This window comes from Hemitrygon akajei, chromosome 10, assembly GCF_048418815.1.
Source record: "Hemitrygon akajei chromosome 10, sHemAka1.3, whole genome shotgun sequence".
NCBI lineage: Eukaryota > Metazoa > Chordata > Chondrichthyes > Myliobatiformes > Dasyatidae > Hemitrygon > Hemitrygon akajei.
This window is the reverse complement of record NC_133133.1, coordinates 157,325,777-157,345,403: the sequence shown is the minus strand read 5'-3', so window position 1 is coordinate 157,345,403 and position 19,627 is coordinate 157,325,777. Positions and strand designations below refer to the sequence as shown.

General features: G+C 35.3%; 1 protein-coding gene across 18 annotated transcripts in view; it reads right to left on the bottom strand.

The window, feature by feature from the left end:
- The window catches only part of foxp2 (forkhead box P2), a 739,530-nt gene that overhangs the window by 47,207 nt on the left and 672,696 nt on the right, over window positions 1–19,627 (bottom strand). For all 18 annotated transcript variants that reach the window (XM_073059492.1, XM_073059478.1, XM_073059475.1 and 15 more), the window contains 3 exons: window positions 19,252–19,462; window positions 11,466–11,570; window positions 1,072–1,159 (listed from right to left, as the gene is read on the bottom strand). In XM_073059492.1, the coding sequence (XP_072915593.1) occupies window positions 1,072–1,159; window positions 11,466–11,570; window positions 19,252–19,462 (404 nt within the window). The remainder of the gene's footprint in view (window positions 1–1,071; window positions 1,160–11,465; window positions 11,571–19,251; window positions 19,463–19,627) is intronic.

Sequence of the window (19,627 nt, the reverse complement as noted above, 5' to 3'; positions counted from 1 at the left end):
TCAAAACACTATGCTTGCCAGAATCATCTGCATGCTTCATCCTTTCCCTCTGAGGTTCAGTTACTGCCCCCTGCAATCTGCCATCATCAATCTAATTCAAAAGAGTGACAGAGACCTGGCAGTGTGATGCACTTATCTCCGTCACAGAGTCTGGGTCCACGTTGCTCTGGGTCTCATTACAACTGACGGACTTTATATCAGGAGAGTGTTCCTATAAGTCAGCAAGTTATAAAACCTATTAATTGGCCACCTAGAATATAGTGAAACTTGTTTCTGTGGTTTTAAAATCAAATACTGGACTATTCTGTTCTACTTCTTCAAATTACTAAATTTTAATGAAAGGGATAAATAATGTAAGAAAATAAATGGTTTATTTACTGAAAATAGAATGGTATAGCTGATGTGCAAGTATATAAAGGTACTATCTGTCAGAGATATGCAGTCTGAAAGAGAGGTATGACACCTTAAAGAAAGTAAGATTAACGGCCTACCGGGCTACAGAATTCTAACAATTCACCATCCTCTGAGTGAGGATGTTTCTCCTTCCCTCTTAAATAGTGGCCCCTGTTTCCAGGGCCCTGAGCCGGGGGGAAATATCCTTCCCGCATCCACTCTGCACTCCTTGTGAGAGCTTTGTAAGTTTCAACAACATCACCATTTAGAAAGTGATCAACAGATATCTTCTTATAGTCAGCAAGGGTCCTGTAAAACGATTGCCTAGACACTTCCTTGGCCATGAAATAATGTGGCGATCAGAAGATCTTACATAGGTGAGAATTTCATTTTGAAATGAATTAGTGGTGATCGGGTGAGGAGGGAGGTGTGAAGTTCCTTTAAAGTAATCACATATTACATTATGATCTATGGTTCTACCTGGCTATTAATCCACAACTGAATTTGTAATCCAAGCAGTTAATTTATATATATTTTCATGAAATATGTTATGGTTTATTAAATACATAATGTAAAATAATACATGAACCAAGAAAGACAGAACAAAGACAGAAAATGGAAATATTAAAGATTCATTTTGAACTGCTTTGTGTATACAAACCATTACAACCAGTTTACCTGAATCTCCAACTGCTGCACAACCTGCATTTGGACCCGACACTGTGCAGTACTCCTGTCATCTAATGCATGCTCATTATTAAGGTGCCTGTGAGTAGAAAATATGTATCAGGCTGTTTAGTACACCACAATTGTTATTTATGTAACCCTATTAGACATCATAATAAGCAATGTTACAGTGAAATGATGCAGCATATGATATTACAAGAGACTGTGTATCAGTACTTATTCGATCAGCTATAACACTGAATGGGAATTTTTGCAATGTGCAGTTCTATTAACTACAGCTGAAGTAAAAGCATGATATTAGCCACAATCAGAAAATGTAGGCCAAAAAAATCATCCAAAATTATTTGAACAAACCATAGCCTAGCAGCAAAAACCAATGTATTATGACACAGAGAGTAGCCAGCCCCTGTCACTCCTCACTTTACCCCCAGCACTGCATTTTTTTTTGCCTTTGTGTTTCATAATGTTATGTCTGGCAAGAGTTATGATGAAAATGAATAATACAGTTAAGGAATGCAAGTGCAGGTGATTCGCACATGCAATGACAGATGTCAGAGAGGACACTGTGGGACATCAGAGGAGCACAGCTGTAAAAGTTTATCCAATTACTTGAATCCGCAGAAAATCACAGACATACAGTACTGTGCAAAAATCTTGGGCACACGTAAAAAAATTCTGTAAAGCAAAGATGCTTTCAAAAATAATGACATTAAAAGTTTCTAAATTCCAAAAAATTACAATAAAGAACAGTATACAGTAAAAAAAAATCAAATCAATATCTGGTGTGACAATCACTTGCATTTAAAACTGCATTGATTCTTTTAGGTACACTGTTGTGAAGTTCTATAAGGAAATTGGCCGGTAGGTTGTTCCAAGCATCTTGGAGAACTTGCCACAGTTCTTCTGCAAACTTTGGCTGTTCCGCTTGCTTCTGTCTCTCCAGGTAATCCCAGACAGCCTCAATGATGTTGAGATCAAGGTTCTGTGGAGGCCACACCATCTGTTGCAATAGAACTCCCTGTTCTTCTTTCCGGTGCAGATAGTTCTTCACAAGTTTGGCTCTGTGTTTGAGCTCATTGTCCTGATGCAGAAGGAAGTTGGGATGAGGCAGACGCCTCCTGATGGAATTGTATGATGGATAGTAATCTACTTGTACTTCTCAGCATTGAGGATTCCATTAATTCTGACCGACTGCATTTGCAGAAATGCAGCCTCCAATTTGCAGGGGAACTCCGCTGTGCTTCACTGTTAGCTGCATGCAGTGATCTCCAGTTCTTCTATGGACAAACTACCTCTTGTTTAAGCCAAAAATTTGAAATTTTGACTTGTCAGTCCAGAGCACTGCTGCCATTGTTCAGCACCCTAGTCTGTGTGTTTTTGTGTGTAGGCGAGTCTCTTGTCTTTGTTTCCACTGCAGAGGAATGGCTTTTTGGCAAAAACTCTTCCATGAAGATCACCTCTGATAAAACTTCTCTGGACTGTAGAGGGGATACTGGGATTCCAGTGGTTTCTGTGAGTTCAGTGCTGATAGCAGTGCTGGACTTCTGATTTAGAAGGGACGTCAGTTTGATGTATCTCTCGGCTGTTCCAACCATGGCCAACCACTGTTTCTGGTCCTCAATCTTGCCCATTTCTTTATGCTTCTTCAGAAGAGCTTAGACAGCACATCTTGAAACTCATATCTGCCACTATTTTCTGCTTGGAAGAGGGCCTGCTAATGAAGGATAACCATCTTGTGTCTTGTTGCTATGCTCAGTTTTACCACTGTGTAAGAATTGATCATTTGAAGGTTAAACTGTCAATCTAACAACCATCACCTTTTAGTTTGGTTATCTTTCACCCACTTTGATTCCTTCTACACTCATTTCTCATTCAGTTAATCAGTTTAATTCATTCAACTCATTATATCATTGATCATTGCTCAATCATGCACTGGGCTATATACCTATAAAGAAATCAAATTTTTATTTGAAAAGTGGTCTATTACTTAAAATGTTACTTTCTTTAACAAAATGCAAAACTTTCTCTGTAATATTTAGATTTTTGGAAAACGAATGTTTGGAAATCTAAAATGGGCTCTTTTCTACTGACATACTAATGTGAAAGACAAAAATAAACATCTAGAACAAAATCTATGTTAAAAAAATCTACGGTGCCTAAGCCTTTTGCACAGTACTGAATGCTGTACAATTTCATACAAAGGGCATTTCAACATACTGATAGCAGCAAATCAACCCAATCCCAATTTTATGACACAATGTGAACCCGCGAATCTAGTTCAGTAGAACTTTCTGAAGAGGCTAAAGAGACAGAATTTGCACACTTGGTTTCAGCAAGTTCATCAATTTCATTTATCACCGAAGAATCAAAGTAAATGCATTTTACACTCCCTCCACACTTGGTTTCAGCAAGTTCATCAATTTCACCAATCACCAAAAAATCAAAGTAAATGCATTTTACACTCCCTCCAATTCAAAGCATGCCTTTACTTTTCATTTGAATCTCCATGTACACATTTCCTTTCCACGAACTAGCATTAGTATTTCTTGGTATATTTTGGCAATGCTCAGTCTATTATTTGTGAGAATATTTTACAAAGTTTCAACATACAGTTTTAAGAACAAAGTTACTATTTTGATTTTGGCACCACGGTTGAACTTTACTATTGGAAAATGTAGTTATTAATCTCATGTCTCAACCCTACCAGTTGGTATTGCCAGAATAGGAGTATTTTTTAGTGACAGTTATCCTCACAAATATAATTCCAACTTGGTCTCAGCAAAGTTTCTTAACTTTCCTCTAGATTATTGAATTTCACTGAGCCTCATCTACTAAGTATTTAATTAAGACACAAGTGACAACTCTAACTTTAAATTACTACGTAATATTCACTTGATCTCAAGTTTCATTTAAAATATTGAAAGATGAAATCCCAGAGAACTTTATAGAAAATGCCAGATGGAAATAGCCAATTAGCCCAATTAGCACATGTTTGTCTTTATCCTCCATATGAAAAGTAATCCTAATTCCATATGGAAAGTATTACAATTTAAAAGGATCAAAACTAGCGCATAATATTTTCAGTAATATAATAGTGTTATGATTAGTTTGTAAAATGTCATATAAGTTTGTATTGCCAAATTATATTTCAAACCTGGATCTGCCACTTCTACCCATCATTTTGTGAGCAGATTAACTAGAATATTTATTTCCATACCAGTGCTACAATTGAGAAGTAGTTAATCCTTGTTATGAAGCTTCTCTGACAAGAATGAGACCATAAGATCAGAAGACAGGAGCTGAGTTAGGCCAACCACCCCATGGAGTCTGCTCCACCATTCCAACATGGCTGATTTAATATTCTTCTCAATCCCATTCTCCTGCCTTCTCCCCATATCCTTTGACACCCTGACTAATCAAGAACCTATCAACCTCTGCTTTAAATATGCTCAAAGACTTGTCCCTACAGCCATCTGAGGTGATGAATTCTACAGATTCCTCTGGCGAAAGAAATTCCTCCACATTTCGGTTCTAAATGGACATACCTCTGTAATGAGGCTGTGCCCTCTGGTCCTAGACTCACCCACTATAGGAAACATCCTCTCCACATCTACTCTTTCTAAGCCTTTTGATATTCAATAGGTTTCAATGTGATCTCCCCTCATTCTTCTAAACTCCAGTGACTATAGGCCAAGAGCCATTAAATGTTATTAAAACTTATGGATGAAAGTTTTTAAAATGCTTAGAAAGAAAATCAGTCTACTAAGAACACAAATTGTAATGCAAATAAAAATAATGTTATTAACACATTGTGTTCAAAGTAATGGGCTAAAATCTTGGTGAACACTGGAGAGAACTGAAAGGTAAAACAAATTATGAAATAATTCATAAGTGTCACTAAGCTTTGGTTATAAAATCTTGGGCAAGTGCAAAAAAGTAAAGATCATTCAGATACCTATAAGATTTGGCAATGAGAATATGTTCTTGAGTAGTCCTGCACAAAGAGAGCTGTGGCATATTGAATGATCTAACTAAAAGGACAAGTGACCTAGATGCAAAAGAAAGCACACTGCTTTCAACTAATATCTTCAAATCTTGTATGTAACATTTCTTTAGCAGAGATATGATTTTGTTCTTTTACATAGGAAAAACTTTAAAAAGTAAACAAATAGCTGAATATCACCTTGGTTAAAGAAATGACAAGGAGGTAAGTGTTTAAATGTGCTGGAATAAGACAGCAAGGAACTGAGAGGACTTCCAATTAAAAAATTGATTGAAAATAGATTTGATTTAAGAAAATCTAAAATAAAACTGAAATGTAATCTTTAAAGAGAGTGTTTTCTGAATTTCCCCACTCCTCCCAACAGAGTTTAGAAATGGCATCTCCAGCTTTTATACACTGCACTCTCAAGCACTTATATTACAATTTCATAAGTTGTAGCACATTTCAAGATGTATTTATATTTAAATGACAATGCTCCCCTGTGGTTCAGTGAGTTTAACCAGTAAGCAGCTGACTAGGAAGGTCCCAGGTCAGTCCTTGGTCTGTATCATGTGAGATGATTTCAGGCCTAGATTAAAACTGAACCTCAGTGATAGAGCAGAAAATCAGCCATAATATTCATTTCTGAAGATTAGTACATGTCCATATCTAGAGAGCAAAAGATTGGACATCCAAATTCCTACATACCAACACCCACTCTCAAGGTGCACACATTAATGATGGTCATATAAAGCTATCTCTCACAAAAAAAAAATGAGAATGGATATAAACAATTCTAGTTTGTTAAATTAGGCAAGTCTTTAGAAAATATGCAGCCTTCACATTTTCTATATGTGAATCTTAATGAATAATTAAAATATAATAAAACAAAAAATGCCCTTCAACTACACTACAGCAGTTGTAGAAAACTGCAGTTAGCTAAGCCATTACTGCTTTGCAACCACTGCAAGCATGAAAATAGTTATCGGCATCGCCCGTCAACCTACACTATATAACAATGACATCTGCTCACGTTTGTTAACATCACTACAAAGAACAAAGCTGAAAATAGTGGCAATGCTACACCACAGTCAGAGTCTTGGTTCAATTTTCAATGGAAATCAAAAGATTTAAATTCCAATACAAGCTCCGTTGCGTTAAATGAAAGTAAAAAAGGAAGGTCTTTGCAAAGTTATGTGAAGCAATGCCTCTCTGTCGAAATTATTATTGATGACAAATTCACAAAGCACCCTTAAAATGACATAGAGTTTGGAAATGCCAAAGCTGCCACTTTCCTTTCTGTAATTATAGGCTAGCTTGCAGCCCTCTTATTATTTAAAGTATAAACTCTGTCAGATCAATGAACACGCAATATTCCATGCATTTTTTTCTGCTACATCTGCTGTCTCCTTTCCTTGCTATTGTTTACCAGCAATGAGCAAAATAATAGTGTCTATTCATTCTCATATTTAATTATGCCAATCATTCTTGCAAAATTGGACACAACCAAAGAAAAGGTATAAATAAGACTCCACAATAATAAATCAAGAGATCTTTCATAGGCTTAAATTATTAACCTATTTATTTATGATTATTTTATACAGAAATGATGAGTCTCTTTCATGCTTTAGTAACCACTTCAGGTCAGACATATTGCTCCTCACAAATTCTCTGTGATTTATATAACAAGAATGAGATAAGCTGAAAAATGATAGGATTGGTGGTTTTTTTTTCAGTCTGTGCTTAATTGCTGTTTCAAAATGCATATGCAAAGGGACATTTCATTAATCATTTAATCACATCCCTAGCAGGAAGTTGGACCTAATGTTGCAAATACCCTTTTCATTTCAATACTCCATAATGCTATCGCATGCACTTGATATATTGCATATGTCATAAATTATAGCTGCTTCAAAACGACCAAGTGGGTTGTTATCCCCATAGATGCTTGTTACAAAACCTTTATTAAGTTTTCTACTTATTGCCAGTTCTATTTCACAGCTTCATTCCGGTCTCCAATAACAGCTATTTCCAATGTCAAAGGTCTATAAATTACCCATGCAATCTCTAACACCATTTCACAGACCCGTTCTACTTCTACTGGTCTGCTAACAAGGCGATTACACACAAATTACTGAATGCCTATGAAATATTTAAGTGCATCCTACTTTGCTATGCATTAATAAGAGGAAAGCAGTCTCTGGAATTCTGGTTAGCTGAAGTCCCTAATGTCCCCTAATGAGCCTCTTACAGTGACTCCAGTTCAAATACAAAGGTGAAGGAAAAATGCAAAGGGTGCCTTCAAAAAGCCAGCACTGTACAAACATTCCATGAGCTAGCTCTAATTTATGGGTCACTTTATAGGTATATTGATTTTTGTTTTCAAAATGGAATAAATGATGTGGTTGTCTACCATTCAGTAAAGGGATATGAAAGCCTTTTGCTAGATACTTGATTCAGCTAGACCTGAAGCTTAAGTGTGAAACTTGAATATGATTAGCATATCAACTTATTCACATTATTAATTAAAACACTTTTGAAGCAGTGCAGTAAAGCAAAAAATAATCCAATCTGATTTTTGTGACTCTCTTTTAAAATTACTAATCCTCTTGATAAACAGAATCTATAAAAAGTTGAAACTGATTAATATTACAACTAAGATAATCTAACATATCTTGGAAAATGAATTTCACCATTTAATGCAGGATACTGTTTGGTTTTATCATATTTTCCATTTTTTCACACCGTTAGTTCTGTGCATTCCTCATTTACATGAGAGAATTAACTTTATTTTTATCTACTGGTCAAACTGCTTCTAATTCTTTTGGAAGGCATCTTCATAGAAAATACAGAATAAAATCAAATTATTATCTGACTTGGTAACTCTGATTTATATTTTGTCATAGGAAAATGAGGAATGCTTTTTGGTTTCTTGGTCAAAAGTCAGTTTGCTTTAAACTGAGTTAAATATTCTCCAAGTACAAGAAACCTCACAAAACTATCAGAATATTCTCTAGTTGCATGCATGCTAATTCAAAGCTGTTGGACATTTTGCACAGCCGCACACCAGTTTATAGTCCGACAAATGCACAAAAGTTACACGCCAAATCGATCCACCATGCACACTCGTACAAGGTAAATATTTTCCGCAGCAGAATTTCTGGAAAAAAATATTCTGCTTAGTTAATACAGATTAGAATCCAAAGTGGAAGCAATCAGCTTCTGTATCTGATTCTACATAACTATACATTATTTAGCTTTCTACCAAGCACTGTTTAAAAAGGTTACAAAATAAACTGGATTAGTATTTCCAGCACACCTATGAACACAACTTCTAATTCTTTTTTTCCTTTGGATAATGCATACCATTATTTTTAAAAGGAGTCCAAATAATTTAATTTTCTTGGTACTCTAATGTTAATGAAACTATTATTTATATTAAGTATTTAAATCAACCACGAATAGTAGAAACAGTCTCTATTCTGTTGCTAATTGAGATATATTATACATATAGCTAGGCTTAAGACATAATGGATTCTGGTCAGTTTTTGTTGATGAAGATGTCATGCTAAGCTTGAGCGTCTTCAAAGGAAAGACTTTTTTCTTTATATTTATCCCTGAACAATGGTGATCACACTGCTATATCTCTTTTGGCACAAAACGGCTTTTTCTGACACTAACAATGTTATCTCCATTAGATTAAAACACCACCATTCTTTGTACTGTGATTCTCATGTTAGTAATCTGCTACATACAGGTTAGGAAATTGAAAAATCTTAACTGACTTTCTTTATAGTACTTCTTTCTGGGACATCAGTTTGATCCTGTATTTTTTTTTAAATTCTACACACGCACACACACACACTATATTCTTTTATCACTGGGATAGCTTACAAATAAATTATACCATTCTTCCAAACTTTTCAGGTTAGCTATATGTCTTATAAACTTATAATGGAAATATATTCTTAAATGTTAGCAAGAATCTAATGACATCTTACTAAATGAACAGCAAAATGATTAGCTTTTGTCATCTCTACTTAATGCACTGAAAAGTCTTTGATAATGCTTGGCTTGCACAACTGTTTATATGACTGTTTTATAAACAGAGAAAAATAAACTAATTTAAGCCTTTATCGTAGGTGTTTTCTGACTTATAGCAATTGTTTATTGTAAATGAGAAATGACCTTGTCACACTAGGGGGCAGTAATCAGCTCCAGCCCAAACATCCAAACAGTATGAAGTATAATATATCTAAAGATGTTGCACAGCCTATTTAATAATGACTGTTTTGAAACTGTTAGAAGTTTACACCATAATACATATTATAAAGTCAAATGGTTTCAATGAAATAATTAAACTGAAAATGGGATACACAAAATTCCTTGGTTTTCTCATTGATTCAGTTTATATCATACCTACACTAGACAGTAAACACACTACCTCACCAATGTAAAGATAAAAAAAACATTCAATTCCTCAGATGTTATTCTTCACTTCACCCAAAATCCATTCCATTATCAGAAAAGCAAGACAGCAGCAGTGTGTTTTCTACTGTAATCCCCTTTCCAAATGCTTTTGTGTAACTGTATTTTAAGAGAAAAACTCTAAACTGCTTCTTAGTTAAGAGAAGTTCCACTTCAGCAACCAGACAAGATTCCCTTAGAAATTTCCATCAGTCAACTATGTGAATCCACAACATTGGCCTGGATAGGTTTTTTATTCCAATAGTAAGCATGCTTTATTAATTTTTTATTGTAGTACTGTATACTTGCATTAACTCTATTGCAAACCAGTAGTGTGCTTTTTCTTTCCTTTTATGAGGATATGCGTTTAGATTAGGAATGCTCTAAGGCCCAACCACCTTAATGACTTAACTGCTATTCTGAGTTACACATAACATGCTTGGAAAGCTGCAGCCTTTAATTCTGTTTTTCACTATAAAGTTAATGGATTGGAAAACAGTGTGTCTCTTAACTAAGAAGTATTTAATAGAAATCTAAATCTGTTTTAAAGCAAAAAATTGTCAATAACCTAGATTGTGGATTAGAATTAGTGTTATAACATCTCTGTGAGAAATGGGGCACCATCTGAAGATTCAGGCATCTGTTTTCAGTACAACAGTATTTCTGAATTGTATGCACTGGTCTATTTACAATTATAAATTAGAATACTCCAAGGATGCTAAAGAGGGTTTTTGTAAATATAGCTATAAAGCACAAATGGATTGGAAATTTCTTACAATGTTTAATGTGCACACATCACACCATTTTAAGATATTGATTATGACATTTAAGGTTTTTTTTACAATTTCTAGTGAAGCTTTAACTCTATATAGATATATCAAATATTGATTTAATTATGCATTATGTATATTATTAATTATACTATTTACAATTTCTGTACATCTGCAAGGTAGATCTAGATCAAGTTTAACCCTTAACATGTGAATCCATTCATAAAACACTGAGATTGTGGTTACATGGTTAATATAATTTCACAGATGGTAATCAAACAGCACAGTATTGTTTAATTCTTAACTCTTGTATTAGATTTTGGCAATAACTTACGCAACATTTTTTCCAAAATGTTTGCTAATATTGCAGTAATAACCAAAATACCTGTTTCCTCATCACAAATGGAATTTAGTATATTAGTTAGTAAAATATGATTAAATATCAATCCAACACAACGTCTTCTTTTATTTCTTGGCCAGTTTATTTGCATGTCATTTTGAGATCAATGCATTATCTTCTGTTTCTTTCTTGGTGCTGAACTGTTTTGCAATACCCCGTGGTCTACAGTACTGTAAACACATCTTCTTTGATGTTCCTGCTAACATCCTGGCAATAAAGCAATGCAATTACAAATGAGCTAATTAACTAAATTGTTGATGGAGCATGAACAGTTCATTCACCCTGTTAGTTGCACCATGACAACAAGGGATTCTCAAATTGTGAAGTTACTCATCTATACAAACTGCCTACAACCCATACCAGAGAAAGAGAACAAGAATGAACAATCCAGATGCCTCTGTCACTAAGCTGTTGCAGTTGTACATTGATTTTAATTTCACTGTCCATTTTCAGAACAGTGGGCAATTTTAAATTCGTACTTTCATTCATATACTTAAATCATTAAAGTTTGCCATTAGGATTCATTTTATTTATTAAGCTGCAAATCAAATGGATAATTTATGAAATTTTGGAGAAAGGTTTATTTTTTTCAATAATCAAATTCTGAACAAGTTGGATGGTTAGAACACACAAGATATACAAAACAGATTGTATATTGTGTAATGGAACATCACTGGACCATTAGCAATTATAAGATGTTCTTTGCATGTGGGACAACTAATGCAAACTTGAATGCAGAAATAATCTGAATGACTGGTAAACTTACTTCAAAAACTGTCCAAAATCTTCACAAATACTTTCACATCCAGGCCATTTACAGACACCATGGCCGTAGAGAGGATGACTGGCCCCAGTTTCCTCATGTGATGAGCTGCAGCAGGATAAAACGGTGTCAGATTAATCTCAAAAGCCATAATCGTTGGAGGCTGCTAGCGCCTGTCAGGTTACGATCAGTGACAAATGGGTCAAAACAGGTCAATTGAGCTCAGAACAGTCAGGAAAAATTAATCATTCTATTGAATAGTACAACTGCCAAGGCTGTATGATGTTCCAATTAGGAAAGAAAGAGAGCCAAAGATGGCTGTTAATAAAGAGTGAAAGAAAATGGGATGACTGCATAACACTGCCTGATTATTTAGCCAGGTGACACTGATTTAAGATTTTTCACATCAAAATGCTGAATACAGTCATCACAGCAGAAACACAATAATTTTAACCTTCACTCTACATAAAATTCAACTCTGGGAGTACGATAAGAGTATATTCACTTGATATAGGCTATTTTAAGAAGCTGTGACATATTGAATTGTATGTGATAATAATGAGGACACTCACTATGCAAAAACATTAACCGAACATAACTTAAAATTATATTTTATTTTTCCATACAATCTCATAGTTGAAATTTATGTATTAGCAAGTGCAGCAAAGTAATTATTTTCACAAGTGTTTAATGAGCAGACATTGTGTTAAGCTATTTCCTTTATTGTGTAAATATGAACTGCTGCTGAAAAGCAATCAGACATAATTTTTTGACTGGGCATTGTATGTTGCATTGTTAAATGAGGACACTTTAGTGGTTAATTAGGAATGTCAAAATCTAAACATTCGAAAATAAAAACCTCATATTTGCCTTAATTTTTCACTGATAGTCAATGAATGCTATTAAAATATTGTATATTACCTATTTGCTTCAATGGAATAGGCCTGCGATTTCCCTCCTGTGTGCACACACGTCAGCTGTACACAACTGATTCCGTTTATGGAAGTGATTTTTTTCCCCGTGTGTGAAGTGTAAGGAAATGAGGTTGCTATACTTTATGAAAGCATATGCGACATATTAATGGTGTCTTAGGTGATGTTTGATGAACAGAATGAAAAGACAGCAATGAATAATCAACATTTTCCCACATTTGTAAAATTTGCAAACCAACAGCTTTTGTTGAAATCCCAATTTACTTTTTTAAACCACTTAGATTTCTCACAGCAAAACAGTCATTTAAAAAAAGATTTCCCATTGTTTCAGTGGCAGCCACATCAATGCAGAGGAGCAAATCAGTCTTCAATACAGACACTGCAGAACTGAAGGGATGGCTGGGTGTCTACTTGCAGCCTTCTACAATTTTTTAAAAAATTCATTAACTCTTTCTGCACTTATCGACAAGTTGTATTCTTAAGCACATCAAGTCATATCTATCAAATATCTGTGATTCTAGATTCATTGTTTGATTCTAGACCATCAGGTCAAAAGTTGTGTATCAATATTTAGATTTGCTGGTTCAAACAGAATGAAAACTTGACATTTGTAAGAGGTTTCAGCCAACTGGTGGGTCTTTTTTTGCTAGTACCATTCAGGGCACTGAAGAAAGAGTAAACAGATATCTTTTTCTTTAGTAAAAAGCAGAATATATTCAACAGATAAGTAAGAGATTGATTAGAGAAACAAAACAAAGGGACAAAAATGTCAATTTTTACATTTGTTTTATTTTCATAATAATTAGATAGCTTTAATATTGTAATAAATTCTTTCCAAATATAAACTTGCAAAAACATATCTAGTGCTGCTAATAATAATTTCATACTTGGATGCAACTTTGGAGAAAATCCTATTCAACTCAGTTGTTGGCAGTTTTATCGGAGTACTACCACTTCAAACTACCACGTATGTTTGAGATTTGTTTAAAGGAAGTTTATTGTAGTCTAAAATGAGATCTAGAGATCATTTACAATTGCTGTTTTGATGCACAGGAGAAACAGGTAATGAGTTTTGATTCTGTTAGAGATGTTCTATCACTTTACAATTTATGGGGATTGTTGTTCAAGAATGAATGATTTTCTACGTCAATAAAATTGTGTTCTTTTTCAAAAGAATTTTATGATTAAGAGTTAGGGCGTTTCTTTGTTCCTTCAAGCTTAACACATTTGTATGGAGCGTTTGAGCTAAAAAAAAAAAGCTGTTTAATGGATTGATAATGCATTTTGCATGAAATCCTTTACCTGAGGGATATACAGAGGTACTATTTCAATTCAAAAATTCATACCAACTGCAAAAGCAAACCAACTCTTACGCCAGTGATTTTATGTACATGTACAGTGCCATGCAAAAGTTTGGGCACCCTTGGTCAAAATTTCTGTTACTGTGAATATTTAAGTGAGTAGAAGATGAACTGATCGCCAACAATCATAAAATTAAAGATGAAACATTCTTTTCACATTTTAAGCAAGATTTGTGTATTATTTTTGTTTTGTACAATTTTACAGTGAAAGAAAGGAAAGGAGTAGCATGCAAAAGTTCCCCAAGAGATTTGAGCCCTCAGGTAACTTTTACCAAGGTCTCAGACTTAATTAGCTTGTTAGGGCTATGGCTTGTTCACAGTCATTATTAGGAAAGGACAGATGATGCAAATTTCAAAGCTTTATAAATACCCTGACTCCTCAAACCTTGTCCCAACAATCAACAGCCATGGGCTCCTCTAAGCAGCTGCCTAGCTCTCTGAAAATTAAAATAAATGATGCCCACAAAGCAGGAGAAGGCTATGAGAAGATAGCAAAGCATTTTCAGGTAGCCGTTTCCTCAGTTCATAATGTAATTAAGAAATGGCAGTTAACAGGAATGGTGGAGATCAAGTTGAGGTCTGGAAGACTAAGAAAACTTTCTGAGAGAACTGCTCATAGGATTGCTAGAATGGCAAATCAAAAACCCCGTTTGACTGCAAAAGACCTTCAGGAATATTTAGCAGACTCTGGAGAGGTGGTGCACTGTTCTACTGTGAAGCGACACCTGCACAAATATGACCTTCATGGAAGAGTCATCTGAAGAAAACCTTTCCTGTGGCCTCACCACAAAATTCAGCATCAGAAGTTTGCAAAGGAACATCTAAACAAGCCTGATGCATTTTGGAAACAAGTCCGGTGGACTGATAAAGTTAAAATTGAACTTTATGGCCGCAATGAGCAAAGGTATGTTTGGAGAAAAAAGGGTGCAGAATTTCATGAAAAGAACACCTCTCCAACTGTTAAGCACGGGGGTGGATCAATCATGCCTGGGGCTTGTGTTGCAGCCAATGGCATGGGGAACATTTCACTGGTAGAGGGAAGAATGAATTCAATTAAATACCAGCAAATTCTGGAAGCAAACATCACACTGTCTGTAAGAAAGCTGAAGATGAAAAGAGGATGGCTTCTACAACAGGATAATGATCCTAAACACACCTCAAAATCCACAATGGACTACCTCAAGAGGCGCAAGCTGAAGGTTTTTCCATGGCCCTCACAATCCCCTGACCTAAACATCATTGAAAATCTGTGGATAGACCTCAAAAGAGCAGTGCATGCAAGACAGCCCAAGAATCTCACAGAACTAGAAGCCTTTTGCAGTGAAGAATGGGCGAAAAACCCCAAACAAGAACTGAAAGACTCTTAGCTGGCTACAGAAAGCGTTTACAAGCTGTGATACTTGCCAAAGGGGGTCTTACTAAATACTGACCATGCAGGGTGCCCAAACATTTGCTTCGGGCCCCTTTTCCTTTTTTGTTATTTTGAAACTGTATAAGATGGAAATAGAAAAGTAATCTTGCTTAAAATATTAAAGAAATATGTCATCTTTAACTTAATGCCTTTTGGAAATCTGGTCATCTTTTACTCGCTTAGCTATTCACAGTAACAGAAATTTTGACCAGGAGTGCCCAAACTTTTGCATGCCACTGTACCACTTCAAAACAAAAGGCCAGAATCCTTATACCACTTTTTTATAATCTAAGGCTAACATTTTTTTCTAAAGTGCTTTACAATTAATTGCTTATGGATATAGCTCAGTGGTGTCTTGCAACAGTTGCAATATAGTCAACTTTTCTAAAGCAAAGCTTCCTACATATGACAATTTGACAATAACTGATCCTCTATTTTAATGTTGTTTGGGCAATGCATTTTGGTCAGGACACCAAGGGAACCCTCGGCTCTCCTGTGAATAATATGTTGGGATCTTTAACATTCTCTTCAGAAGGCAGTGGTATCTCAGTCTGACACTATCAAAATGCAGCTCTTCCAGAAGAACAACATTCGCTCAGTATTACAAAATAGCCAAAATAGGTTATGGACTCAGATTCCTCAGTTTGATCTTGAGCATACAACAATCTTCAATGAATGGAGTACTACCACTAAGGCACAGGTGACACTCACTCACATATTTTTTAAAAAAGTGTCTTCAATTATTTTAAAGTGTAAACTATCTGCATTAGATGAATAACTAACATTAATATCTTCCATAGGATATAGAATCATGTTGATTAGGTCTAAACAAAAACTGAAGGACTTAGATTTTAGATGTACAATTTGATGGAAGAAATTATAGACACACTTGAATAAAAACCTGCTCTTCAAAGACTAAAAGTGTGGCAGAGGACCTATGTTAAGTAGATAGAACAGATTAGAACAGTTGAGAACAGTTGAGAACAGATTAAAATTCTGTTATACCATATTCTGATTATGTCAACTTGTACAAAAGGTAAAGCAGAGATTCTCATTGCCTTCACTCACTTCCCCAAATGGACTAGTAAACACCAATCAAAGTCACCTTCAAGCTTTGTGACACATCAGTTCATCTAAAGAGAATTCACTCTTATGAACCTGGATTGGCAGATTAAACATCAATGCTTTCTCTTAAACACAGAGATTCTGCAGATCCTGGAAATGCTTTCTCCTTCTGGCCACCAATTGTCTACATGAAATGATAAAATTACGAACATCAGAATGATTACATGCATAACTAGTAGCCCAGTTTTGGGAATTCTCTGTTTAAGCTCATCGTACCACAGAATTCACAAAGAAGTTATTTCTTCTGATTCTATTCAATCATGTCATTCATTTTGATTCCTTTGCAGATTAAACCTGAAGAACCTGTAAATCTACTGTACAACTGGAAGCTACTTCAATGGTAGCTATCTTATTAGGGAAGATAATTTGTTGATGTTGTGGAAACAAACTGGAAGTTTCCTAATCCTGGGGGAAAAAAAACCTCATCTGTACTTGGCAACCATCCCAAACTCCCATCCTCGCCCACCATTCTATACCGGCTCGTCACTTCCAATCTCCATCTTCATCTTCCCCAAATTAAATAAGAGAAACAATAGTCAAACGTGGAAACATGAAACATAGACCTTGTATTTGTAATGGTATCTTGTTGGCATAATGGATGAAAGCATTAATATTAATACAATGGTGATCACTTTGAAGTGCCTTAATACAATGATGAGACACCAGACTGTTGATTTATGTTGCTGCAAGAATAACAAGCAAAGCCAAAGTGTATCAGCCAGAGGAGAGATGAGCACAGGGGTTCCCAACCTTGACCCCTATCATTAACTGAGGGGTCAGTGTATCCCAGGTTGGGAACACCAGGTAAAGCGAATACTGCATGGTTTCTGATCACTGGCAAAAAGCAAATGTATACTGGAACATGAATCAATGGACGTCCATTCTCTTCATGCTGTAGAATAAAGCTAAAGATGATTAGTTGACAGAGAGGAAGGCAGGAAATAAATATAATGGGCAAGAAAATGTGGTTATAATGGCAGCAAAATAACAATGATTGTGTGATCAGGATTCCAGCACATTGTTGATGTGGTCAATTGTGGAGTGTTTCACAGAGAAGGCACAGCATTAAAATCAAAAATAAATCAGAGAATTGATTAAAGTTACCCAATTTATGAACTATTTTAAATTGATGGTTTCCTTAAAAATCACACATACAGTTTTAAGAGATCTAAATGAGACTTGTTAAGGTGTACTGAACTGTAACTGCTATTTAGCAAAATCATATGATTTATAGTAGCCTTCGACAAAAAGTTCTAAATATTATTCACTTTTCAATCACTATTTTTTCCCAAAACAGCTCAATATATTTTAGCTCCTACTTTAATTTTCTGTCTACATTTCAATTATAGTTTTGTATTCCAAAAATTTGGGTGGCAACATCTCTACCAAATGAGGGGTAAGGTGCTCCTTCCCTCTGCTAGCCTGCAGGTCACCCCTTAACAAGGAGTAGCACCTGCTTAGCCCCTTTGGTCAGGGTCATATCACAAGTCCTGGTTATGCAACCACTGATGCCAGGCAGACAATTTCTGAAGAGTATTGATAATGGCTGGGATCACCTCTCTTGTAAAGACACTGCCTCGAAGAAGGCAATGGCAAACCACTTCTGAATAAAACTTTGCCAAGATCATGGTCATGGAAAAACCATGATCGCCCATGTCATACAACAGGACACCTAACAAATAAACGATTCCATAAATACTTAAAACACTAAGTTAAAAACAGAGTTTTCTTTTCTGCTACATTGTGTGTATAGAAATTGTGTTTATTTGCTCATGGATGTGAAGTATCCTACATGATCAAACATCCGCAAAAGAAAGCTGACTTTGGCAGGCTTGATGTCATTAGATCTCAGTGCATGGTTTTCTTTCAGGTCACCACTAGGCACCAGAGTATATACTTACTAGCACATTACTTCAAAAAATGTGGCATGGTAGTGTAGTGGTTATCACAATGCTTTACAGTACCAGCGACCCAGGTTCAATTCCCAACACTGCCCGTAAGGAGTTTGTACATTCCCCTGTGACCATGTGCGTTTCTGCCGGGTGCTCTGATTTTGTCTCATAGTCCATAGACATACCAATTAGTAGGTTAATTCGTCATTGTAAATTGTCCATGATTAGGCTATGGTTAACTCGGTGGTTGCTAGGTGGCATGGCTCGAAGGGCCAGAAGGGCCTACTCCACGGTGTATCTCAATCAATTAATCAATAAATAACAAATTTGTGGAGCTACAAAGAGGTTGACTCAGTTACTTCACACAAAAATGGCAAATAAGCTTCAATGCAATTGGCACATGGAATTGTAAACGCAAGAAGAATATTATTTCAATTTGTTTGTGATAAGGTGATGCTCTTTCAAAAATCTTGGTGCAGAATGACTTCAACAAAGAAATCACAATTCTATAAGCAAGAACAAATTAAGTAATAAATAATTTGAAGAGGGAGAAATTATAATCTGGCCTTAGAGTGACATCTCAGTCTATTATTGAAAAGTTTGTTAATTTCGGGAGGAATGAACAGCAACGTTGTAAACAGTGAAAACCAAAAAGGAGTGTTTAGAGCAGATGTGAGAACAAAACGTATCTTGTGATTATAATTGACTCCAAACAGTTACACACATAAGTAACATTGAAGCTATAAACATTGCCTCACTACTTTCTTATTTGTTATTTTGCACTACTTATTTTAACTTAACTATTATATATAATAAATAAAATTATTGTAACTCAGTTTTTAATATTTATCATGTATCTCATTGTACTACTGCTGTAAAGTTAACAAATTTCAAAACATATGCCAGTGATATTAAACCTGACTCTGATTCTGAACATGTATGATTACCACTGATTGGGCAAGTAAGGAAACAAGACAGCCAACTTATTGAAAAGTTTGTGATTGCTAGGTTTTAGATATACAGTTCTTATATGCAAATTAAGCTTGTTAATACATCTTTGGTTTTTACCTGTCTCTTCTTGATGTGAGGACTGAAGTCTGTCCATTCATTAACGAATGATGAGTTATAGGTGGTGATGCTTTGGATGTGGTAGTGGAGGTAGTAGAGGAAGAATTATTGGCGGAGAGATCCAGCCCGCCATGCTTCAAAACGCCATCTTCCATATTATGCACGCCGGTCACCTCTTTCCAGAGCTGTTGAATCTCTGCAGGGCTTAATCCTGCAAAATCATGCACAAATATTTCTCAGAAATGAATGGATAAGGACTACAGTAACATATATGAATTTTGATTGAAGTCAAATCTCTACCAGTTTTATATTTTTATGACAAATATATAAATATTTACATGAACTAATATATATTACTCTGTAAATGTCATTCACT